This window comes from Manis javanica, chromosome 5 (genome assembly GCF_040802235.1).
Source record: "Manis javanica isolate MJ-LG chromosome 5, MJ_LKY, whole genome shotgun sequence".
Lineage (NCBI taxonomy): Eukaryota > Metazoa > Chordata > Mammalia > Pholidota > Manidae > Manis > Manis javanica.
The window spans coordinates 12,253,683-12,279,475 of NC_133160.1; the positions used below are offsets into that span (position 1 = coordinate 12,253,683).

Sequence of the window (25,793 nt, forward strand, 5' to 3'; positions counted from 1 at the left end):
CCTCCACATTCCCACTTCTGCCTGTTGAAATCCCACCCCTCACCCCAGTAGCCAGGGTCCTCCCACAAGATATTCTCCCTAAGGCAGCTTTTACCAAACTGGTGTCATTCACATTCATTATTTTTGCCGTTCCCAAGTCTTGCTTGTTTAATGGTTCACTGAATATTTTTATTTAAAGCAACTCACTCTTGAAAAAAACAAAACTCATTTATTTTAGACTTAAATTTGACCACCACACAATAGGTAAACCAGATTGCCTACTGTACATAAAAGGTGGTGGCAGGACTAAATACAGTCAGAACAAAAGCAAAGCCCCTAAATGCTAGATAAATAGCATTGTGTCGGGAACGTACTGCCTTGGGTCGGAATTCCCTTTAGTGTTAGGTGTCCAGGTTATCGGCATCACGCTGAGACTCTGTCTTGCAGGGAATCAGAAGAGATTAAAGGGACTCTTTTCTTTGTGGGTCACTTAATGTTACCTGATGCTTTGGCCCTTAGGAAGCCATCTAGTTGTTTGGAGTGCATGCTTTCTAGGTTCCCTTGACAAAGGGTTTCTCTTAATCTCTGGATTGATTTTGACTGAGCCTTCCTCAAAGTGTTTATTACCCAGTTGTAACGGTAAACCAAGATGCCTGCAGTGATCATGTTCATCCAGTAGTTGGTGGGCAGCTTGAGGGCAGGGGTCGGGGGCGGCGGCCTCATTCCCCCCTGAGGCCTTGGTACTGGTCTCAGAGGCAAGAGGGTGCTTGCTCAGGGATGCCGATACCAGGAGGTAGGTGCTGCAGACGTGGCCTGAGTGTGTAAGGCGAGTGTGGGCTCCTCCCCTGATGCGTACTTGCCCAGATGATTTTTTTTAATTAAGATTATCGATATATACTCTTATGAAGGTTTCACATGAAAAAGCAATGTGGTTACTACATTTATCCATATTATCAAGTCCCCACCCATACCCCAATGCAGTTCACTGTCCATCAGTGTAGTAAGATGCCACAGAGTCACTATTTGCCTTCTCTGTGCTATACTGTCTTCCCCGTGACCCCTCACACCATGTATACTAAACATAATACTCCTCAATCCCCTTCTCCCTCCCTCCCCACCCACCCTCCCATACCCTTCCCCTTTGGTAACCACTAGTTCCTTCTTGGAGTCTGTGAGTCTGCTGCTATTTTGTTCCTTCAGTTTTGCTTCATTGTTATACACCACAAATGAGGGGAATCATTTGGCACTTGTCTTTCTCCACCTGGCTTATTTCACAGAGCATAATATACTCCAGCTCCACCCATGTTGTTGCAAGTGGTAGGAGTTGTTTTTTTCTTATGGCTGAATAGTATTCCCATTGTATATATGTACCACATCTTCTTTACCCATTCATCTACTGATGGACACTTAGGTTGCCTCCATATCTTGGCTATTTAAATAGTGCTGCGATAAACATAGGGGTGCATGTGTCTTTGAATCTGAGAACTTGTATTTGGGTAAATTCCTGGATCAAATGGTATTTCTGTTTTTAGTTTTTTGAGAAACCTCCATATTGCTTTCCACAATGGTTGAACTAGCTTACATTCCCACCAGCAGTGTAGGAGGGTTCCCCTTTCTCCACATCCTCGCCAGCATTTGTTGTTCTTAATCTTTTTGATCCTGGCCATCCTTACTGGTGTGAGGTGATATCTCATTGTGGTTTTAATTTGCATTTCCCTGATAATTAGTGATGTGGAGCATCTTTTCATGTGTCTGTTGACCATCTGAATTTCTTCTTCGGAGAATTGTCTCTTCATATCCTCCGCCCATTTTTTAATCAGGTTATTTGTTTTTTGGTTGTTGATACCCAGTTGAATTTATTTGGAGTTCCCAGCAACCAGAACTTGCTGGCTTAGAGACCCTGCAGGCAACCCCCAGTCCGAGCCTCTTTCTGTTTATTTTTTTTTCATGCATTGGCTTTAGTTGTAGGTAAAGCTCCACCAGCCACTACGGCGGGCAGCCAGTCTCCCACCGAAACGCCGGTCCTCACCCGTTCTTCCTCCCAAACTCCCACGGCTGGTGTCACGGCCGCCACCAGCACCACGTCCACGGTCACGGCCCCAGCCGCCGCCGCCACGGGAAGCCCGGTGAAAAAGCAGAGGCCACTTTTACCGAAGGAGACTGCCCCGGCCGTGCAGCGGGTCGTGTGGAACTCAGCAAGTAAGTTTCAAACGTCCTCCCAAAAGTGGCACATGCAGAAGATGCAGCGCCAGCATCAGCAGCAGCAAAACCAGCAGCAGCCGCTGTCTTCCCAGGGGACAAGATATCAGACCAGACAGGCTGTGAAAGGTACCGAGCCTCCCCCTCTGCTCTCCGTGGTGCCCACTCCCTTGTGGCCACATCCACAGGAGAAAAACGAGTGTTTTTTTTTATTTTTTTATTTTTATTTTTTGGTTCCCCTTTGTTTCTTGGCCGTGGGTCACCTGAAGGCCTTACACATTCCATTTGACGTTATTTTTAAAAACTGTTCTAGGACCTGCTTTTTTACTTTTATCTTTTTATTTTTCGTTTTATAAACTACATGCATATGTTCTTCTGAGAAAGGGGGTGAAATACTTACACAGAAATCTATTGTCTTGATTGACCGTCCATTTCATTCTGCACCCTTTCGCAGGGACTGCTGTTAACTGTAAAATCTTTTTATGCATGTGTGCATATATATTTGATGTATATATAACATTCCATAAAAATATTACTTTTTCTTTTTTCTTTTTTAAAACATAAAAATGGTACCATACTTGCCTTCCTTTTTTTTTTTTTTTTCTGTTTTTAACCCATCAGCATGTTTTGGAGGTCTGTCTGTGTCAATACATAGAGTTCTACCTTGTTCTTTTGGACTGCTGCATAGTATTCCATAGTTTATTTTAAAGTATTCCCCTACTAATGAACATTTAGGTTGCTTCCAATGTTTTCTTCTTGTAAGCAGTGCTGCAATGAATACCTTTGTATCAAAAATATCCTGTGTATATCTGCGAACCTCTTGGTATTATTTTGGAAAGAATACAGTGTGAGAAGTTGGTAGAAAGGTTACCTTAATAACTTGGGATTACCCATATGCACAAGAAGAATCAGCATCGAAACCCAGTTGCTGAAGTTGCAGATCAAAACTCCCACCAGCCTCATGGGAGGGGAGGTTCCATCTGGAGCTGACGTAAGGCCAGACAGGTAGCCCACCTGATGGGTGCCGGTGTGCACAACTTCTGTGATGCTGATGTAGATCTTGTTCCATGGGGAGATCTGCCTTTAGGTCCTTGAAGGTTGGGCTCCTTGGTTGAAACTCATATGGTGAGTGCACTCCAGTGAGAGTGGAACTCTTAAAAAGTAGCAGCAGAATAACGAGGTTGAAAGGCAACCAGATCTTGAATTGGCCTCCAATGAAACCCTTCAGAGATTGGCTGGGGGACCAACAGCTAGATTGGTTTTGCTGTTTAGAGTTGGTGGAGCAGAACTGAACCCAGGGTACCTGAGATAGGGGTGACCCGTCCCAGTCTTCTTCATAGCCCGAAAGCATTATGAGCTTCCCCAGGGGGATGTCGGTGCGGGTAAGAGGATGCTCATTGACGGAATGGTTCTCAATTTCCAGACTGTCTTTCGTCAGAGATAAAGCTCGACTCTAGTTCAAGTGGTAAGGACAAATTTTAACCAGTAATTTACTGTTGCAATAGGGAAAAAGTCCAGCATGAACTGAAGTCCATTCTGATTTGTGTACAGGGGCCTGGGCACTTTAAAGAGATAGTGAGTAGGGACGTGAGTGGGGACTCAGTATTGAGTCAGGGAAATGAAAAATTATCCAAAATGAGAAGTTGGAGTTGGTCCACTGAAACCCAGCTGCGTTTGCTAACTGGTAACTGTACAAGTTAGGCTCCTCCCCTCCCAGAGGCTGGGAGTCAGGGGTGCATCCTCAGGTGTTCGCTGGACAGTAAACCCCTGTGCAGTCTTGAGTTTTCTCAGGAAATTTAATAGGGGGACTGGGGTCATCCCAGGGGTGTGGCCTTGAGCTGTTGGAGGTCACGGTAGTGTTTGTTCAAGTCTTTGCCAGCCAAGGTTGAGGCCTCCTCGAGGAAGCGCTTAGAGGGGCCTGGCTGGAGTTCGGTCAACGGGGGCATCCTCATCCCTGGAGAGTAGAAAAGTTTGAAGGACATGTGTCGGGCTCTACTCCCTCCCCACGGCTTAGGGCTGGGTGGGCCCTTCCCATGGCAGTGAGTGACCAGGACCCTTTGCTTTCCTAGCTGTCCAGCAGAAGGAGATCACACAGAGCCCATCCACCTCCACCATCACCCTGGTGACCAGCACTCAGTCGTCACCCCTGGTCACCAGCTCAGGGACCACGAGCAGCCTCGCATCCTCAGTCAGCGCCGACCTGCCCATCGCCACCGCCTCGGCAGATGTTGCTGCGGACATTGCCAAGTACACTAGCAAAGTGAGTGCTGGTGGCGGCCTGGTTGGGAGCAGGGCCTCGCAGTTTTAGGGGGTGTTGAGGAGGGCCTACCTTGTGTTTCTGGAGGATCTCCCATGACCAAATCCTTCCACTAGGGTCTGAAGTCAGAGCTAAGGAGTGAAACATAGAATGGGCTGAATCTTTGTCTGAGAGGCCTTAGATTCTAAAGTCAGTATGTAACAGGAACATGACATAAGAGTGAAAATCACCCTTCAGAACGCAAGTCACTCAATCAAGGACAGATTTTCCTTAAGTGCTAGCACAAATACCACTCCATTGGTGAACAGTAGACCGAGAGGTTAGTTTGCAGCCACATGGTTAGTTAAAAGCCACATGGGACAGAAACAACTTGCAAGGTATGATGCCGGTAGCTAGTTATTTCCAGGAACCAAGATGGACTGAAGGCAGTGCTTGTTGCTGAATATGGGGGGAGTGAATCCTGCCGCTATCCTTCGAGTCCCGTGAGGGCGCTCTAAAGAGAACACTCGCTAGTAAGGATCCCCAGAATGTCAGCCCCGTGAGGGCAGGATTCCATCTGTTTTGTTCACCTCGAGGGCCTAGAAAAGTGCCTGGCACACAGTAGGTACTGGAGACAGAGTTGCCAAGTGAATGCATGGTGCTCCCTAACTTATCTCCATTGGGCTTATTACTGTCTGTAACTATTAATAGCTAATGAGTAACAATCTAAAAGTGTTTAGTAAATTACTAAGTAGAGAATAATAGTAACTTCCTCTCTACTAATGAGTGGATTACTAATTGTTTACTAATGAATAAACAATTCAATTTTATAAAGAGAATGGGTGATAGTAGTTGAGAATAGTTGTTTTTAGAATCCCTTAAAGTCTCATGATTAAGAGTTGCTTTATTGTGTTAAAGGTACACTCTTTTTTTAGTTCTGGAGGGTGAGAGACATACACATATAATTTTTTTTTTACCAGTTTCTTTTTATTCCTTTTATCTAGGTGTGTTAGGTATCTATTGCTGCATAACAAATTACCACAAAGTGTAGTAACTTTAAACAACATGCGTTTCTTACCTCACAGTTTCTGTGGGTTGGGAGTCTGGGTTGGCTCAGCTGGGTTCCCTGCTTTAGGGCCTCTGCAGGCTGCAGTCAGGTGTCTGTGGGGCTGGGGTCTCATCTAAAGGCTGGACTGAGAAAGGGTCCACTTCCTGACTCACTTAGGTGATTATGAGCAGGGCTGCTGGGATGAGGGCCTCAGTTCCCAGCTGGGTGGAGGCTGCCCTCCGTTCCTGGCTGTATGAGCCCTCCCAGCATGGCAGCTGCCTTCATCAGAGCCAGCAAGAGTCTGATAGGAAGATGGAAGTCAGGATGTCATGCAGCCTGATCGTAGAAGTGACGAATCCTTTGCCGTATTCTGTTGGTTAGAAGAAGGTTGCTAAGCCCGCCCACGCCACAGGTGGGGGATGACACAAGGCCACAAGCACCAGAGCACTGGGATCATGGGAGGCCATCAGACGGTCTGCCTGTCACACTGGGTAGATGATGCCAGCAATAACTAAAGTGTGCATGGCGTTTACTCTGGGCCAGGCACTGCTCTAAGCACTTTGGTAATTTCTCAGTCTTCCTGACAACCTGATGAGGTGGATACTAGTATCATCCTCATTTTAGAGATGAGAAAACTGAGGCTCCAGGGGGTTGTGCACTGGGGCCACAGTCAGCGAATGGGTGAACGGGGATTGGAATTGGCAGCAGCCAGGATCTAGAGAGTGTGGCTTTGAGCTGATTTGTGGATCTACACAAAGCCTGCTGATCGTAGATGTGCAGTGTCCACAAACCGAATGTTCTTACTTGTGGCTTTTTAAAGCAACCCCACTTAGGATTAAGTGTGGCCTATGAGAGAATCAGAACTGGTTTTGGGGATAACTTTGTCCCTTATTTACTGGGTCTGTTTCCCTTTTGAATAAAATGCATGACTTGTTACAGAGTTACCGAGTTTCAGAACAGGTAGGAGTCAGGTGTCAGTTATTTTATATATTAAAAAATATAAATAAATACATAATATATTTTAAAATATATATTATAACCATCAACTTAGAATTATTTTTTATATAATATAATCTATATAATAGACTATCTATAATCTATATATTATATAGATTTGCTATACACAGTATATGTTATATATTAAAAGTTATATAAAAATAATGCCATTCCCAAGACTTTTTGCCTTTACCTGCTCACCACCTGAACTAGTATTGATTTAATATTTTTATTTAAATTAAATTTTACTTAAATGGATGCAAAGAAGAATTAAGTTTAACCTTGCCAGATCCTGTTACTGTCAAGGCTCAAAGCCCAAGACCACACTCCTTTTGTTGAAGAGAGATTGTCATGAAAATTGTTACAGGATAGTATCAAACATTTGAGACTTTCTTCCTAACGTGATCTGTGGGTTTACAAGAGAATTGAAAGGGAGGGGATACTTTTTTCATTATTGATAGGAGATATCTTGTCTGAATGGTCTCTTGTTCTGCTTGCAAATGACCCCTGTATCAGTTTTCCATTGATTTGCTCCAAGCTGTCTATTTACAGGTGGGAAAACTGAGGCCAGCTGCGTAGTTGTGGCTAGTGGTTTGTGCGGAGCTAGTTTTCTCAACCCCTGCAGCCATTTTTATTGCATTACCTCTGCAGCCCCCTTTACTCTTTGAGGCAAATAGTGGAATGAACTTTGTTTGATGGACATTTTCTTTGCAGTTTAAGAAAATGAACACAGTGACATATTTTTGGAGCTGATGAACTTCGCTGTCTCCAAGGTGACCTGGAGTTGAAGACTCATGATTTGTGTGTTTTGGCAGAAGAGGGCTCTTTATTAGTATTGAGTTCCTTGCTATTTTTGGAAATAAGAGGGAATGTCAGTCCACAAATTCGTGATTTCTTTAAAATAGAATATAACCGTTGCATTAGTAACATATTGAATTTCACCCACTTTCTAAAATTTTCTTGTAAAGCAATTTAGTTCTAATATTTTAAATTGATGCAGTGGTGTAGTCGGGTAAGGAGGCCCATACAGCATGGCTGACTGGAAAGCTGCATAAAGCACAAAGTGTTTTTCCTGGCAGGTCCCTGTGCAGCCCCTGAGACAACCTGGGGGTGGAAATCTGAACAGATCTCTTACTCATTTTCCTCCCATTTAGGGTGCATTTAGGTTACTATTTTGGAGGTTTGCAGTTTTGCAATTATATGCTCATGTGAATTTCAGTTTCTGTAAAACTAAGATGAATGGGGATTTCTTTCTGAACATCTACTCTGGAAGGTACTGAGCCACAGTTTTCCTGTGGCTAGCACATCCTAAGAGGGTAGGCACCCCGATATTAGCCTTGTTTTCTACATGGGGAAACTGAGGCTCAGAGAGTATTGGGTGGTAAGGTAATGGGGGGAACAAATTTTGGGCTCAGATGTAACATGCGCTTTGTCTTGCCTTCTTAGTTAGTCAATTGTAACAAACTCCAAGGCACAGGGGAGACGTAGCAGCCAGGCCAGGCCTGAGATCTGGTTTGGTTTCCTGTCCCCTCCTCTCTCCTGTGGTGGGGGAGGGTCAGCTGGTAGAAGAGAAAGTCATGCTCAGACCCATCGGGGCAGCAGACATCCGGATGCTTGCTGCAAGGACCTAAGCATGAACTGGCTGATGCCTCCAGTGGTCAGAGAGTTAAAGGAAGAGAAGATGGGAGACTAACTGGCAGGGCAGTGAATGAGAAAAGGCCTTCCAGTAACGTGCCAACTGTATCCACGCAGTGGACTGTAGTGTCATCCATAAAAAGGAGTGACGTCCGGATATACCCTGCAGCACAGATGAGTGTTGAACGTTGTGCTAAATCCAAGAAGGCCGTCACAAGGACCAGATAGTGGGATTCCGTGTATGGAATACCTGGAGGAAGCAAATCCATTGAGATAGAAAGCTGATCATTGGTTGCCAGGATTTGGTAGGGGGACCAAGGGAGTCTTGGGGGATGAGGGATCTTTTTGGGGCCAGGGAGAGCTTCTGAAATTGATTATGGGGGTGGATGTACAACTCTGAATATGCGAAAAGCCATTGACCTGTACACTGTAAATGCGGGAATGGTGTGGCATATGAATAACATCACAATAAAAACAGTTGTTTTTTTAAGGGGAAAGATTTATAAAACAGTCCCTCCCTTGAACCCATTGTGCTGGCCAAAACAAAGTAAACATATCTGGGGGCCAGATTTGGCCTCCCTAGTTAGCCTGTGGCCATGGAAGTGAGCTTTGTGCTTGTGAACTACTCCTGCCGTGAGAGACAGGGAATGGATAGGTGATGCCTACCCTGGCTCATTCCAGGGTGTTTCTGCCTCAGCACTGGCTGGATAATTCTCTGTTGTGGGGCCTGTTTTGGGCCTGTGGGATATTTAGCATGTCCCTGGCCTCCACCTTACTAGATGTCACTAGCGCCCCCTTTCCTCCCTGACCAGTCTGACAACCAAAAATGTCACATGGCGTGTGAAGGACCAGATTGCCCCAGTTGAGAACCACTGCTTTATATAGATGGGTTTTATATGTGTTTCGCTTAGAAAAGCTTTCAGGGAGGTGATCACCCGAACTGTTTCTTCTGTTTTTTTTATCTTTCAGATGATGGATGCAATAAAAGGAACCATGACAGAAATATACAATGATCTTTCTAAAAACACTACTGGAAGCACAATAGCTGAGGTCAGAGGTGACACGTGAATTCCTTCCCTGCTTAAGGGTGTTTTATGGGCTGCTGTAAAATGGTGCCGTGGAGAAGCTTCTCTGGAACTAGGCCACACATGCTCTGCTGATGGTGGTGCTGGTGAGGGGATTTCTGCCCTTAGTTGAAGGCTGACTCTCAGGCTTGTGTGTTCGGTTCACTTCTAATAAAAGAGCCAAACCAGAGCCTGAGTTACCCCTCTGGTGAAACCAGAAACCATTTCTTCGGCTCCATGTAAAATTGCTGCTTGATCTCCTTAAGCCTGGGCCTTTCTGTGTAAGGTGTATTTGTTATCTTTAGAGTTTGTATACTGGCCCTCCACAGTTACGGGATTGCCTGGGGAGTGGAGTGCTTAAACATTTAAACATTAAAATGTCCATATGAAGCGACCATTTATGGAAATAGACCTCCCTGAACTTTGCTCTTCGGCATATTCACTGGCAGCCATATGCAAACAGGTCGCCAGGTAAAATGACATGTGGCAGGATTTCTTGAGGTCTTTGGAAATGATGTTGGAAAATTGTGGGAATTTCATGCACATAAAGCCATTGACCTGTGAGGGGGCCTGGCAGGGCTAAGCTGCCACTCAGATAAACAAGAGAAAATCTTCAGGAAGCAGTCCTCGTGGGCTATCAGCAGAGAACAATATGACTATAAAGGTTTGAGAGGGGCCCAGAGAGAAATCAATAAATCCCCTCACATATTTTTGCTCATGTGACCCTTGTACAGTTATGCTGGGCATGTCAGATGAGAAGGGGAAATGTGGACTTTGGAAAACCTCCCTCCCTGCTACCATACTTCATTTCTCTTTGTTCAGTTGAAGAACTGGCATAGGGTTGAAAGTGGGGATCCATAGGGTCTCACTTGAAACTTTGAATCCAGTTGCATGCTGGGATTTTTCACATTTTAAAGAAGTGATATGCAGCCCTCCCTACTGCCCCCACTACATGCAGCATTTCTGCAGTGAAATGTACAGTTGTTGATACTACCTGGGGTAAGTCAGGGTTTCTCAACTAACATTGATGCCAGATAATATTTTGTCATGGGGGCTCTCCTGTCCATAGTAATGTGTTCAGCAATATGGCCTTTGAATACTAGAGGCCTGTAGCACCCCCTCCAGATGTGACTACCCCAGATGTCTCCAGACATTGAGAGTCATAGAGAGGGGAGGGCAAAATCACCCCAGCTGAGAACCACTGCGATTATTAAACACTGCAAATGGCCTCATACTGGTTCAGGCTGAGTTTATTTGTTTCCCCCTCCAAATGAATTTACCACCCTCTGCCAAAAAATACCTATGTTAGGCTTTGGAATTTCAGGTGACTGCCTATGGACCCTACCTAAACTGGTAGGTAAGAGATAGAATAAAGTTACTTTTGTTTGTTTTAGTTTCATTTTTGGGGGTCAAAGTCCTAATCCCAACTTTTTTGTTTTTGAAAACCTGGCCCTTGTTTGCACTTTTCAGTGGCTTTTCCCGGAGCCAGTATTTCTTGGAAAAGACGGGCTGCTTGTATTTTGTTTTCTGAAGCAGAATTTCTCCTGGATTTGGTTTAAGACACTGGTGCACACCTCTCTGGACAGCAGCTGTGGAAGAGGGGCCCAGGTCACCTGCGTGCTCCTCAGTTCACCACGTGGCATTGACCCTCACAGCCAGGCAGAGCTCAGACTGGTGAGCCCCACTGGTGAGCAGCAGCACCCCCTAGACACTCTTTCTCAGAATCTTACTATCCCTTGTTACAGATTCGAAGGCTGAGGATCGAGATAGAGAAGCTTCAGTGGCTGCACCAGCAAGAGCTCTCTGAGATGAAACACAACTTGGGTAAGGCTGGTGGATTGGTTTGCATGGAGGAAGGTTTGGGATGTGAACTTCTTGCACCTCTGGAGTCAGAAGTAGGCTAGGGGCATGGACCACTCCTGGGGAGACCCCAGAGTCCTGGAGACTCTGAGCTGGAGAAACTGGTGTAGAAGCAGGGGTTAGCTGGAACCCTCCTTTCCTCTCTTTGAAATTCGAACTTCAGCAACAGGGTGATGGTGGGAGTACCAGCTCCTACTTGCGGAACTCCCACATGGTGCCAGGAACCGTTTTTAGTACTTTCTCATGCACTCACTGATTTAATTCTCACAGAAGCCCTTCTGAGAAAGGGCTCCATTATCCCAGTTTTCAGGTGAAGAAACTGATGCACAGACATGTTAAGGAAGTTTCTCAAAGTCACACAGGTTCAGACTTTCCCTCCTAACCATCGAGTATCAGGCATTTTAACAAATTCCTGCAGACTTCCTGCGTGGCTCACACTGTGGACACAGCTGCTTTCTTAGTCCCTGGATTGGATTGACTGCTGTTTAGGTCCACCATTCTGTGTAGGTGCTGTTAAAAGCTTTCTTCCCGAAGCTAGAGTGGTTTCTGCAGAAACTTGAACCTGCAGTATCAGCTCCAGAAGCAAGAGTGCTGGAAACTGTCAGGTCTTTTGTGAGGGAGGCATGCCCAGGTGTGCCCACCTGCTCACAGGTGATGTGTGTTTAATCACGCATTGCAGACTCCAGCCCTTTAGCTGACGGAGAGGGGCCCTCCTCTCTTCAGCTGTTGCTGTGCAGGAAGTTGATGAGGATATTGTTGCTTCTTGTGTCTCTAGTAAAGTCGAAGAATCTATTATGCAAATCTCTCCATTTTTAAATAATTGGCCGTACATTTGAAAAATACATGTAGACTGTCCATAACTTGCCATGGCTTGTAGTCTCCTAGGCAGATATGACTGGCAGGAAGGCTGGTCTTGTTCATGAGGGGTTATTTTTCTTCCATGGTGGTTTTTGGAGGTGTCCTGTTGTTCTTGTTTTTTAATTTCATGATTGCTGTAATTTAATTTCATAGGATTGCTGTAAGGATGAGGTGAGTTAATACAAGGTGCTTAGGAGAGCACCTGCGTATAGTAGGTGTTATGTAAGTATTTGATGGATAAAACTCAGAGTTCAGTGGAAATTGTTTTGAGGGTTTGAGGTCTCTGCACAGAATCCCCGGGGGCTGTGGTTCTCTCCCTGCCAGGGACCTGTGTTCACTGTCACAAGCAGCCCCCTCAGGTCAGTCTGATGAACATGCCCATTTTCACAGATGACACTGGGGCCTAGGGAGGTGAGGTTACTCACTCGGGGTCACACAGCTGGGTCTGTCGGAATCCCCATCCCGCTGATCTGATCGGTGTGAAGAACTCCATGCCCCGGAAGGGGGGCAGGTGAAGAGGCCGGTGTCTCTTCCCTCCTCCACCAGAGCTGACCATGGCCGAGATGCGGCAGAGCCTGGAGCAGGAGCGGGACCGGCTCATCGCCGAGGTGAAGAAGCAGCTGGAGCTGGAGAAGCAGCAGGCGGTGGATGAGACTAAGAAGAAACAGTGGTGCGCCAACTGCAAGAAGGAGGCCATTTTCTACTGCTGCTGGAACACCAGCTATTGTGACTACCCCTGCCAGCAGGCCCACTGGCCTGAGCACATGAAGTCCTGCACTCAGTCAGGTACCGCGGGCCCAGGCTGCCGTGGGTGGGCGTGGGCCGCAGAGGGGGCTCCCCAAGGGTGGCCTGCCCAGCCAGGCCATTGCCCATCTCACGCACAAACAGCTGTGTCTCTTGCACATCAGAGAGCAGCATGTAGCCACATGGCTGCGACTTGGCATGGGCGTTTCAAACCTCTGGTCTCCTTTGCGTTCTCTGCCAGAGCATGGCTTGTCACGACAGCCCAGGAGATCTCAGCTTCCTGGGAGTTGCTGTGGTTCCCCTCTAGGGGGCGATCCCCCTGCCACCCCAAGACATTGGTGGTGACTGCAGACATTTGCGATTGTCACATCTGGAGGAGGGGAGCTCTGGCACCAGAGGGCAGAGGGGGTGCTGCTGCCAAGCACCCTGCAGTGTGCAGGATGGCCCCACAGAGAGAATGATCTGGCCCCAAATGTCGACAGTACTGAAGCTGAGAAATCCTGCTTTTTAGGTAATACTGAACTCATGGCTTACTTAAATGGATTCTCAATCCTTACGTGAAAGAAAAAATACTGGTTTGGGACTAATCTTTGTACCCTCTAACACAGAGCAAGTACGCCTCACACTGGAAGCTTCCCTCAGGACACACTGTCTAATTTAGAATTATTATTAATACTTTCAAAGTTCACTTTTATAATTCACTTTCATTTATCACAAATAATATTAACTTTAGATGGTTAAAATTGAGAGTCCTCATCTTAAAGAACTTACTTGAATAGAAACTACATAAATACTAGGATGAGGTAGTGTGTCTGTGGATCGGCAGAATTTCCGAAGACAATGTATGAGTGACTAAGACTTCCTCTGTGAAGGTCCAGAGGATTTTGGGCCATGTGGTCTGTCAAAACTGCTAGACTCCTGGGAGGCTGACAGTAGCCGTACAATATGTAAATGGCTCTGTTCAATAAAACTTCATTTACAAAAATAGGCGGCACTACAAGAGCACTGGCAGCAACAGATGGAAGCAGTAGCCACGCACGGGCAGCAGCACAGAAATGGTCAAGGGAAAGGGAGGAGCCCTCGGGCTTTACGTTGCAGACATACTTCTAAATAGAGCCCCTGACAAAACCATTCCTATTAGCCATGCCTCTGACTGTCTCTCCCTTGGCCAAGCAGGTCTGGGAGTCTAGGAATATTCACATTTCTTTACATGCCATTTGATGGTCATCTATTTATTATAACCAACCCTTGCTGTGTTACTCAGATGAACCTGTGGTATACTTGGACATTCATTTACAAGACAATAAAGGCACAGGGAAGTGTCAAAAAAAAGGGCAGCACTAGTTTGCCAACTTCTGCTTTAGGAGCTCTTTTTGTTATTTTAGTTTTAAAAAGGCAATAGTGAACACGCATGACTGGGTCCTTCAACCTTCTTGAGGGAGGTTATCTTCTTAAAAGCTCCTTTAAATCCCTTCCTGCGGTAGAGTTAAATTCCCCTAAGTTTTGAAATGTGTCTGATGACCCTTTTGCTGTTACTGCAAGGTGGCCAAAATGTCCCTCTGCTTTCCTGTCTTTGTGGCACCAAATTGTCCGTCCTTCTGAAATTTCTCTCAAAAGCCTTGTTTCTGAATTTATCCAAGTTTCTGTCATCTCCAGATGCTCGTTGTCTGTGGTGCTTGCTTTTCACATGGATTTCCCTGCTCTTCTTCAGAAGGAAGCAAGTCCGTGGGGCTGAAATGGTTCTAAAATGAAAAATGATAAAATGAGTAATTCTAGGTCGGCAGTTATATGCTGGCTCTGCTGATGGGCTTCTTGTTCCGTGAACATGCTTTTGTCTCCAGAATGATTTATTAAAACTGGAACTGCTAATCATTAAAAGTGAACGTATTTTCACCCACACTCTGGAATTCCAGCTTCTGGAAAACTTCGGAGTACTGGCCACTTTGGGCCTGTACCTGTGCCCTGGGTGTACCTGAGCAGCAGCTGCCTGTTACAGATGGTGGCTGGGTCAGAGGTGTCCTGAGCCGGCACACCGCCTCGTGCGGAGTGGGGCTCCCCTGCAGGTCCCGAAGCCGTTGCACTCGGCTTGTACTCTACAAGGCTGCTTTCCCCCATTGCCTGCCCCCAGCTACTGCGCCTCAGCAGGAAGCAGACAGCGAGGTGAGCTCGGAAACACTAAACAAGTCATCCCAGGGGAGCTCCTCCAGCACACAGCCAGCCTCTTCGGAAACAGCCAGCGCCTCGAAAGAGAAGGAGACGACAGCCGAGAAAAGCAAGGACAGTGGCTCCGTGAGTATCCGTTCGCCTTTGGCCAGTGTTGCCTTTGGGCTGAGCAGAGTCTCAGGACCTTCCCCAGCCATTCCTGCCACCCCTGTAAGTCTCATGTTGTAGGAGGTTTGCGTGTCTTCAGGATGGGGCAGGTGGACTGCAGTGAGGGTGACAGACTCTTAGGGCTCCTGATCACCAGCGGGCGTGGCATGTGTGTGGCTCGGCAGCTGCTCCTTGGGAACTCTTGAGGCTTAAAAGAGTGTTGTCTGGTAGAAGCTTCTGTGGTGATGGAAATGTTCTGTATCTGGTTCTGTATCTGCTCTACCTATGATGGTAGCCACTGGCCATATATGGCTGTTGAGCACTTAAACTGTGGCTAATGTGACCAGAGGGACCTGCAGTTCTACTTTTATTTAATGTTAATTAATTTAAACTCAAGTAGTCACATGTGGCTTGTGGCTGCCGTATTGTACAGGGAAGGCTGGGTCTCCTGGTTGCCCAGTGTCTTGGTCTGTGTAACAAGGATTGTGTGCAAAACTTATTTTAGGTGGCAGTGTTGATAATTTTTTACATTTTTGTTAATATGTATTTATTTCAGTGTGTAGTAGGGAAAAAATAAAGTCATTGTCCCATCAGTCAAAACCCTTTGATTTTATTGATGCTATTGCCTAGAGAAAGGTTAATGTGGAATAAAAGTGAAATGATCTAATTTTGATGTAATATACTTCCTTTTTGGATGTGGCAAAATCTGGAGGGGAAGGTAGGTCAGTGCTGTAAGTTGAGGAAGCAGTGAATATTCTAGAAGCTGAGGCTGTAGCGTTCAGTACGGGACCACCCCAGTGCTGTGTTCGAGCCTGTTCCTTCTGGGAGCCAGAGCGCAGGAGAGGACAGGTGTAGGGTCACCCCGGCCGACCTGGCCTTCCCTGGCTGAGTGCACGAGACAGAGGGCACGGAGGCGCCTTGAGGGCAGTGATGAGCATCCCCATGGATCTCTGGGCTTCTCTGGGGGGCTACATTGGCCCCAGTGCCTTGCATCCATCTCTCTCTTTTTGTATTTCTAGACCCTCGACCTTTCTGGCTCCAGGGAGACGCCCTCCTCCATTCTCTTAGGCTCCAACCAAGGCTCGGGTATGTTGCCCCCTGGTGGTTGAATGGTGCTATCACAGTCCATGTGGGCAGCGGGAAGCCATTTTCTCAGGAACCTTAAGGGTTTATGGTTTTCAAACTTCTGTGGATCCTTAGGGATCCTTGGGGGTACCCTGGGCGGGTCACTGCGGGGTGAGAGGGAGTGGCTGGGTAAGGCAGCCTACAGGCACCTCTCCAAGTCCGCATTTACCTATGTTTGCTTTGTTTATTAGGGTTCCACATAAACCTTGATTTGGACCAAGGGTCCTGTAGGTGACCTGGGGTGGGCCAGATATGCACGGGCAGTTCTTGTGCCCTCAGAGAAATGACCACGGCACACGAAACCCAGGAAACTCTATTTGTTGGGTCCCAGCCCGCATTTGAGCCTTGAAAGAAAAGAAGAAAATTTCTAGGCAGGTGATCTTTCTGTAAGAATCTTTGCTCTCAGGGAATAACCTGGTAGGCTGTTTTGGGGGATTTTCAGAGAGTCACCTTCAGTTTTTCTCTTGTGGGGTGTGAGCTGTCCTCCTTTCTAGTCCAAAGGGTCTTTTTCCGGTACCCTCCTAAGCCAGTTTTGGGTCATTCCTGAAGGGTTCAAAGAAGGTGTCCTTATTTGAGGACCATTCTGCTTAATTAGGGTCCCTGAGCTCCCGGATCTTTTCTCTGTGCCGGATGGTTCTTTAGCTGAAAACCGAAAATTTTATTTCGTTTCTGCGAATGAAGTGCATAGAGGAAAATGGGGTGTCCTTAGGGTGGCTGGAGAGAGATTCAGACTGAGACGTAGGTAAGAGGGAGTGGCATTTACTGACTGTAGAGAGAAGGTGAACCACTTACTGAAAAGGTCGCTCCTTTCTTACTTCCCTTCAGCCCTCTGCTTCCACCTCCCGAGAACAAGTTCGGTTTGGTACTTAGGTGCCTTCTGCAGCCGTTTGGTATTCCCCAGTTTCTCTTTTTAACAAAGGCAGAGCAGATTTGAGGCTTTCAGCAGCATGGCACCTGCCTGGAACTTAACCCTGCAGTCTGGTCTGGTGTCCATTCTGTCTGGTGGTAGAGTCTCCCTGTGTGTAGGGAAAGGGTTACCTTGTGCTTTTGGGGGTGATATAAAAGTTTCTGTTCTGTTTACGCTTAAAGTGAGCTTAAATAAAAACATCAGAAATACATTAGGGAGATTGTGAATGGGTCAGAATCGCAAAGGTTTAAGAAGAGCCCAAGTGGGGGAAATGCTGCTTCGGATGGAGGTGCCGTTAAGGTTTGGGAGCCGCAGAGTGGTGGGGTGGGGTCAGCACGGCCCCGGGAAGGTGGGCAGTTGCAGGGTGTGGGATGCTGTATGGACTGCGTGCGGGAAGGTGGCTGGGAGATGGCGTCGTATTCCAGTTCTGAGGTGAATGAGGTATCACTTAGCTCAGGGATCAGCAAACCTTCTGTAAAGGGCCAGATGGTAAATCTCTTAAGCTTTGTGGGCCACACGGTCTCTGTTGCAACTGCGTAACTCTGCTGGTAAAGGATGAAAGCAAACACAGGTCATATATAAATAAACAAGTCTGCCTGTGCTCCAGTGAAATGTATTTGAGGAAACAGGCATTGGGCTGGATTTGGCCAGGAGGCCTTCTTTGGCTGCCCCCTGACCTGAAAAACACGGGTGCCCAAGGGGGTTGGAAAGAATCAAATTGCAGAGAGCAGGCCAGTGACTTGGTGCGAGGCGAGTGGGGGAGGGGTAAATGGTCCGGAGGAGTCTGGTGACCGGATGGGTGTGGGGGGCAAGATCCTCAGTTCTGCTTTAGATTCTCAGAGGGTGCACGGCCCTGGGCTTTTTGCAGAGGGCTGGAGGTGCACAAGAGTTTGCTGAGTGCCAGGACCTGGGGGTTTAGAGGTGAACAAGGCTCAAGATCCTGTCTTCATGGAGCCTCCAGGGGAGTCAGAAGGGCACTTACTAGGGCTGACTAAGGAGTGTGCGGTACTCACTTGCCTTTACTGCGTTTATTCCCAGCACCTCTGAGAGAAGAGTTACTCTTTCCATTATACAGATGAGTAGTTGAGGCCCAGTTAACTCAGAGAGGAGTTGTCGGAGCCAGGGCCTCAGTCCAGGTCTCTGACTGCAGGCCCATGCCCTCAGCCACTGTGCCGAATACTTAGGTTCACTGCATGAAACCGTAAGTCAGAACTGGTTGAGTGCTGGCCGCTTTGTGTGGCCCAGCTAAGGCCCCGGTCACCGCAGAAAGTCAGGGCTGCCAGTGTGGACCTTTTCTTCCCTCCAGACCTGCAAGCTCGCCTGTTTCCACTCCCCTCCCTCCTTCCCCAGCCTAGTTCCTGTGGCTCGTGCCATCAGCACCCTTGCTGACATAACTCAGTCTCCCATGCCTTTTTTTTCAACATGTCGATTTGGCAAGACCTTGGATGAACCCCACTTTTTACTCACCTGCAGTCAAGCATCAGCTCAGCTGGAGAAAATGACACAAGAGGTTACACTCGTTTCACCAGTGCACAAAAGTCTTAATCACTAACCTCAGAAGCAGAGGCCCTCACCAGCCCGGTCATCGTACCAGATGGCTTTCGGCAGCCTCTGTTTCCACTCGCCATAGGGTGATTTCCAAGCTCCCTGCTCGGTGGCTGACCTCCCAGCTCTCCCTCCATCGCCCCTGTGAGCTCACAGCATCGCCTGTGCTGTCAGAGGCGCATTGGCCGGGTCCTGTCCCCCTCGCCTCCCCTAGGCATGCAAGCCTTTGTGCTCTCAGCCGCTTCCCTCCCTTGGCATGTAAACATCCTCCTCTATCTCCACACTCCTTCCTTGACACCCTGCATCTCCCCCTAGAACATTCTGCGCGATGCAGCATTCTATATCCGCACTGTCCACTGTGGGAGCCACTGGCACACGTGGTTGTGGACCCTGAACTGAGGCTGGTGTGGCTGAGGAATCGAAGCTAACATTTTGTTTTAGCTTTATTTATATTTAAATAGCGACACAGGGCTAGTGCCTACTGTACTGAACAGCACAACCTGAAACCTTCCTCAAGCCAGGTGGGTGTCTTTAAGAGTGACCATTCATTCCAGGCCGGCCCTGGTTTTCCACTTCTCATATGCTCCTCTGCTCACGCAGTGGTTTCCAATTTCTTCACCGCAACCTTGACGCCTCAGCACAGTCAGCGTGGAGCCGTCAGTCACGAAGGATCATGGACATTTAAAATTCTTGAAGGCTGTTTTGGAAACTTGTCTCGCGAAGAAGACCGCCTTCATTGGTAGAATCATGGAATTTCCACATCTGAAGGGGCCTTCTCGAAGGTCTTGGGTAGAAAAAGAAGGGGACCAGGGACCACGTGAAAGGAGGTGTCCACATTTAGGACTTGGGAAGAGGCCTGATGGAGGTGCATGAGCAAAGTAGGGGCACCATGGAGCTCCCTGTCAGAAACCGCTGGAAAAGAGTGTTTTGGGCAGTGTGGCAGGGACACCCCAGAGAGCGGGAGGGGGAGATGAGTGGGAGGTCCCTTGAGGCCTGGGCGGAAGGCCATCTCCAGTCTCTGATTTGCCCCCATTTTCTCACCAAAGCCATTTGTGCCCATGGTCTTGTCAAAGCAGAAAGACTGACACGCGTTCAATCCCGTGTGGAACTGTCTTTCTAACCTGACTTCCGCCAGCTCTTGCTGTTGGTCACAGTACTGATGAAATCTTGTGGAGGAAGGTGGGTTTTTAAAAAACAGTGGGGTTTCTGGGGTGCCAGTATACAGCAGGCACGGAGTGGTAAGACGCAGAGTCTAATTGTAAGGAGGAAGGAGTAGGGGTCATGGGCTTCCTGGGTGTGGCCTGGGCCTCTCCTGCTTGCTGTGTTTTCATTTAAAAATTTTAAAGCAATACCTGCATATAGTTAGAGAAAGTGAAGTTGTACCTGGAAAAACAGTCGCAGCCTCCACTGCTGCCTTCCATGTGTCTGGTTCTTTGCTCTGTACCAACAAGTAGTGTACTTCCCTCGGCTTCTGTTTCTGGACTTCATCTTTAGACATTGCTGGTTGGCGCATCTGAATTGGGGTGATGGGTGACCTCTCTTCTCCCACTCCCCCAAACTGCTTATGTCACGATTTCACGGGCCTGTGTGGCTTTCCATGGCCAGATAAATCGCGCACTCTCTAGTTCTTGTTCTGTCACCTAGAGGCAGTCTCTTGACCCCTCTTGGCAGCCCATGCCCTCGGCTTCTCTCCGACCTCTGGCCCTTCCCACCTTCCCACCTCCTCCATGAGGCCCACCCCGTCATCAGGCTTGAGGTCATTTGTGCACACTGCTCTGTAAATGCAGCTGGGCCATCTCGCTTTCGGCTGTCAGCCGAGTCCAAGAAATCTTGACATGCCGTCATCTGTCTCTCTATCCTTAGGACACTGTGCCATTTGTTATGAGTCCAACGGTGTACTGTGATTACGTTCCTGTTCTTGTATAGCTTTACTTTTTCCTGGAGTTTCGATTTTTTTCCCCTTTATCTTATCTTCAGTCCTTCCCCTACCAAACTCTTCCGTGCATCAGTTATTATGTGGAGACTCCTTCCATACCACTAGTTTTTAGCTCTTCTGTTTCAGATACGATGTGTTGCTGTCCAACCATTGTAGCTGAGGGGGACGCCCACTTGGTGTCTTGTCTGTGGCCCCTTCCCCAGTCCTCACCTCATGCACCTTAATTATACTCTCCACCAAATTACTCTCACCGTGGCCGTAGATTAGTTATTATTTGCTCTAAATAATCTGGATTCCTTGCGCAGTGCCTTGTGTGGTTGAATAGCCTCTGTCTTCCTGGTTCTGAGAATTGTGCTTTCAAATGCTGAGAATTTGTGGCTTACACAAAAGCTTTATGTCATCATATACATCATTTCCCACCCTTAATGCCATGCTGTGTCCAGGGATCCCTTTTTATAAAAGCCTTACTCTCCTGGGGATGCATTAAGTTGCAGGATGGTGACATAAACGAAGCCCCCAGCAGGTCTGAGAAGGGTAGCCTATTGACGAGCAAACACAGGGGCATGGATTTGTTCAGATTGGAGCCGACAGACTCTGAGGTGCCTGTGCTGTCTCTTCAGTTAGCAACACCTGCCACAGGCCACCGGCCACACCCCAGCCACCCAGCCCAGAAGTGTTAGTATGACCCTGTCCCGCGGAAGCTGCCAGCATATTATTCCAGGCCTGCAGAAGGCCTGTTCTTGTGTGCGTGTGTGTATTTCCCTGTGGGCATGTCTCCTAATCTTCTGAATAGTGGCTCTTGCTTTGCCTTGTAGCATTTCTTAGCTGTGCCTCTGGTGGCCATCAAAAGCTGCAGTGGGAAGTGAGGGCACGAGAGGGGGTGGGTTTGACTCCTTGAGGGGAGGGGCTCTTCCTCCCGCATAGCAGAGGGCCCTAGGTGGACCCTGACCCTCCCCTGCTGTGATTGGCTGTAGCAGCCAGTGCCCCATGTCCCATCCGTGTGAGGGGAGGTAGGTCCTGCAGATCCACTTGGTCGGCCAGCCTGGCTCTGCTGCAGATTCTGTGCCCCAGCTCAGCTCTCTTCCCATGCCTCCCAATGTACCCAGCTGGTTGCTATTCCAGAGTTGGGGGGCTTAATGTGGTTGACTACATTGTTGGAGGATTTTCTCAATGTGAAAAAGATAGCTTCATACACCTCTCACCAGAGACCTTCGGAAAAACCAACCGTGTAGGCATCACAAATAGGGAAGAATGCGTAAGAGGTGCTTTCAGGATTGCTAAGAAGACTTTTGTCTACACCCCAGCCAGCTCTGCCTACCAGAACACTACCTCCCTTGGGTCACTGGTGCAGCCCGAAGAAGAGTTTTCTCCTGAGGGAACACATTACCTTGGACATCTTCATGGTCCTCTTCTCTTTTACCTTCTGAAAACAGAATCCAGGACTAAACACGTGCGCGTGCCGATAAGAAGTGTCATCCCTTAGACAGTGACACGGTCCTTCCTCACTCGGATTCTGTCTCTAAGCTTAACAGTCAGTTTCTTTTAATCAAGTAGAAATGAGAAAGCTTTGTCCCATCTGTCCCACTCAGTAAGTGCTCTAAGGTGCGGCGGGGTCTTGGTGGTGAGCTGCTGGGTCTCTTGCAGACAAGGGTCCGGCTGAGCCCGCAGGCCCAAGCTCTCTGACAGGTCTGCAGACATCTCTGGCTCTCCCTTCCACTTGTCATTCCTGCTCGGCCACTCTCCAGCTCCTTGTGGTTCACGCATCTTTGAAGCCATCTCAGGTCTTACTCTGGCCCTGCATCCTTCAGTGACCCCCCTCCTTACCAGGGACCCCGGGGGCTGTGTTCTCAGATGGACTTAACTATTCCTGCCCTTACTTCTCCTTGGTGATTCGCTCTCAGATGGTTTTGTGATAGGTCTGTTTTTCAAGTTGTCTGTAAATGGATTAAAGAAACTCTGTTAATATAAGGAAGTAGATTGAATGCCAAATTTTGGTGCCTTTGTCCAGTGGCCAAGGTTGGACGTGGAAGTGTGTGGGTGCTCGGTGTCGTTTGGTCATGTAGTGAGGGTACACAGTTCCAGGTACCTCGTAAGAAATGCTTGCCCTGGCCGTTAAGTACCTTTCTCACGCGTCTGTATTCTCTGTGAGCATGACACCCCACTGTTTTTCCATCCAGCTGTTGTTACCCTAAAAAAGTAAATTGTTCTGCCCTTTGTATTCGACAAGTCGCACGCATTTGGGGAAGTCAGCGGGGGCAGTATGTTGCCCAGCAGTGGTCTGGAGCGGGGAGGGGAAGGTGGCTTCCCAGGTAGAAGGTGCGGATCAAGTGAGGATGGTTCTGCTGCAGGGGAGGCTGGCAGGAATTCTCATCATCCCTTTCTGTTGGTTTTCCTCCCCAGACCATTCCCGGAGCAGTAAATCCAGCAGCTGGAGTAGCGACGAGAAGCGAGGATCTGCACGTTCTGAGCACAACGGCAGCACCAGCTCGAAGAGTCTCATCCCGAAAGAGTCTCGGCTGGACACCTTCTGGGACTAGGGACAAATGGCGACATAAGCCTCCCACCCCATGGAGGAAAAAAAAACCAGACACCAAGAAAACAGGAAACAGCAAAGAAACATGAGATGGGAGAACCACCACCTGCAGACTTGAGAACTCCACACCTTCGGACTTGGCCTTTGCCCCTGGCGCCAGGAGCAGCCCACACTACATAGTGTCCAGCATTAGCTTTGACTGAGGATTCTTCCACCTACATGAAATCTATGCTTCAGATGTAAATAATGTACAATTTGTGGATGTCATTGAACCTAGAGTACCTTCCCCTTTTTATATTTGTATTGACTTTAACTTATAAAAAAAAAAAGAAAAAGAAAAAGAAAAACAAAACCCAACCAGAAACATTTTGGTGTTGGAGGAGGGACGGTCAGGCAGCCCACATGTCACACCGTGGCGTGGGGACTGGGCCCAGCGATGCTGTTGCACCCAGGCCCTCGTCCTTGAATGCCCAGGGGAGAGTGAGCCGTTTGCATTCATATGTCTGTACTCCGTACATTAGGTTCAGGAGTTTCGGCACAGAGCCTGTGCTGTCGTGGGCACATCACGTCAAGTCAGTGGCCCCTTTCAAATGCTACGTTACTCTGTTAATAAATGTAAGTTCTCTGGATCAGAAGGACACATGGAGAAGCTAGTTTATTTTGTGGGATTTCAAAGATGACTCTACTCCTAAAAGGGAAAAAAAATAAGGTCCTTGTTTACAGAAGATAAACTGAAGCTCCGCTCAGCTGAGTTGCAGAAGAGAAGAACCCAGAGAGCGTCGGTCAGAAGCTCTGCAACAGAGAGAGAAGCCTTTGCTTTGCTTTGTGGTTCCTTTAAACACACTCACACATACTTGGTAAACGATACTGTGCTTCGTGGAGGCAGGATGCACGCAGAGGACACTGGAGTCTGGGATGAAGCATGTATGTATTATTTATATGATGGAATTTTACGTTTTTATGTAAGCATGAAACAAAGGCAGTATGAGAGAAAAGACAGCCGCCGTGCTGTCTGTCACACTACGTATGCTGTAGTACCACTTTGTATGTTGTGTAAAACAAAAAGCATTGAATGAAGCAAAAGGTGATGTATGTATATGAGAAAATTAACTGTACGATACCATTCCAGTACATTCTGTTGTACATTTTAGTCTTGTTTACTTTCTCTTCATTGTTGATAAGAGAATGCGAACTGTACAGTTTCCAGCTAGTTACCCATATTAGAGAAGAAATAGAGAGGGTATTAGAAGAAAACAGGAGAGGAAGAACATTTGTGAAAATTGCAGTTGTCAAAAAAAAAAATAGCCTAGCTGGCCTTATTTGTGAAGCATAATTGCTTTTAGCATATGGAAGTATTTTTTCACATTTTCTTTGTATAAAATTTGTATTAAACTTAAATATCTTTTTTGATGATGGTGTTTCTTTGTGACTGAGCCAGTAGACTCACAGTATGCTCTTTGGGTTCCCTCCCTCTCCACCCCCCCATTTTTTCAGATCCTTCATCTTTTTTTTAATTAAACTGTTTTGGCAAAATGGCTTGGTCGTCCTCGAATGTGGAGTTTTCCATTTGGTCAGGGTGGCTCTGTCAGGTGGGCACGACCAAACCCAGGAGACTGGCCCGGAAAAGCTTAGAACATCCCACGGTGGTGGGCACTGTGTAAATAAGGGCCCCGGTAGGCACTTTCCTGGGAGGTGCAGTTCCTTGGAACTTTATGACAGAGAAGAGAACAGGAGGGAGATCCTGGGTCAGTGGGAGGGAGGGAGTTGTGTCTCTGCGGCCAGGATGGAAGCCTGAGCTAACAGGACTGGCATGGGCAGCACGTGACATCAGCCCTGCCCAGGCACACCTCGTCACTTAATTTTCATGTATCACAAAATAATTTTTTAGCCACTTAAAAACAAACATTGTCTCAGTTCGCGAGTTAATACAAAAGGCAGGGAATGGCTGCCGGCCATGCTGACCAGTGTTGTGAAAGGAACAAAACAGGGATGGTTGAGAGCAGGACCAAGGGGTGAAGGTGGCAGTTCTAACGGGGCCCATGCAGGGGCTTCTCTCAGTAGGGGACATTTGACCTGAGACCTGAGTGAAGAGCTGGTTGTGGGAAGGTAAGTGGGTGGGTGTCCCATACAGAGGGGCCAGCAGGTGCAAAGGCCCTGGGCGACTGAGTTTGACATGCTTCACTTAGCTAAGAGGAGGGAGTGAGGTGGAGAGGGCACAGGGTGTTCCAGGGCCCATGGTCTTTGGCGTTCACAGGGTGGGATGTGATAGTCCCCTCGATCCTCAGGTATGAGCCGACCCAGAAAGGGCTATTGACCACCCCAGTGTGACCTCCCAGTGGCTGCTGTAGAAATGGGCCCTAAAGAAGTGACAAGCTCAAGGCCACGGAGCTAGTGAAAGATTCTAATTAGACTTCTGTTGTATTGACGTACTTTTTCCAATTGATGGGGCATTGTCATTTTTTTGTTAAAATTTTTTTAGCTTCCTTATGTTGGGCATGCGTGTGCCCCTTCCCTGTCTTCTCCTTGGATCCAGCGCTGTTCTAGGGGGAGAGGCCAACTCTGCAGGGAAAGCACCGTCTGCCTGGTGGCTGGCTGGCAGCCCCCATGTGCCAGCCTCCTCATCCCGGCCCCTGACGGTGCTGGCACGCCCTGCTGTGGCTGGCACTTCAGGCTCCCCTTCAGATGTCACCTCTGCAGTAGCCACCCTTCCCCCATCCTCTTTCTCAGCCTCCCTCTAGTTTTCATGTCCTTGAGCAAAAGTCATACATATTTATGACTTTATCCTGTGTGTGTGTCCCACTCGAATGTGAGCTGTGTG

At 47.8% G+C, this 25,793-nt stretch overlaps 1 protein-coding gene across 25 annotated transcripts in view; it reads left to right on the forward strand.

Annotated features, from left to right (window-relative positions):
* Positions 1 to 24,385, forward strand: part of ZMYND8 (zinc finger MYND-type containing 8) — a 103,234-nt gene extending 78,849 nt beyond the window's left edge. For 12 of the 25 annotated variants that reach the window (XM_073236491.1, XM_073236498.1, XM_073236499.1 and 9 more), the window contains 8 exons: positions 1,942 to 2,307; positions 3,602 to 3,643; positions 4,248 to 4,438; positions 9,063 to 9,143; positions 10,903 to 10,981; positions 12,422 to 12,661; positions 14,748 to 14,908; positions 22,843 to 24,385. In XM_073236491.1, the coding sequence (XP_073092592.1) occupies positions 1,942 to 2,307; positions 3,602 to 3,643; positions 4,248 to 4,438; positions 9,063 to 9,143; positions 10,903 to 10,981; positions 12,422 to 12,661; positions 14,748 to 14,908; positions 22,843 to 23,064 (1,382 nt within the window). In that variant the 3' untranslated portion in view covers positions 23,065 to 24,385. Of the gene's footprint in view, positions 1 to 1,941; positions 2,308 to 3,601; positions 3,644 to 4,247; positions 4,439 to 9,062; positions 9,144 to 10,902; positions 10,982 to 12,421; positions 12,662 to 14,747; positions 14,909 to 15,948; positions 16,016 to 22,842 lie in introns of all 25 variants that reach the window. The other 13 variants (XM_073236513.1, XM_073236506.1, XM_073236509.1 and 10 more) reach the window with 5 other exon arrangements.
* The last annotated feature ends 1,408 nt before the right edge of the window (positions 24,386 to 25,793 follow it).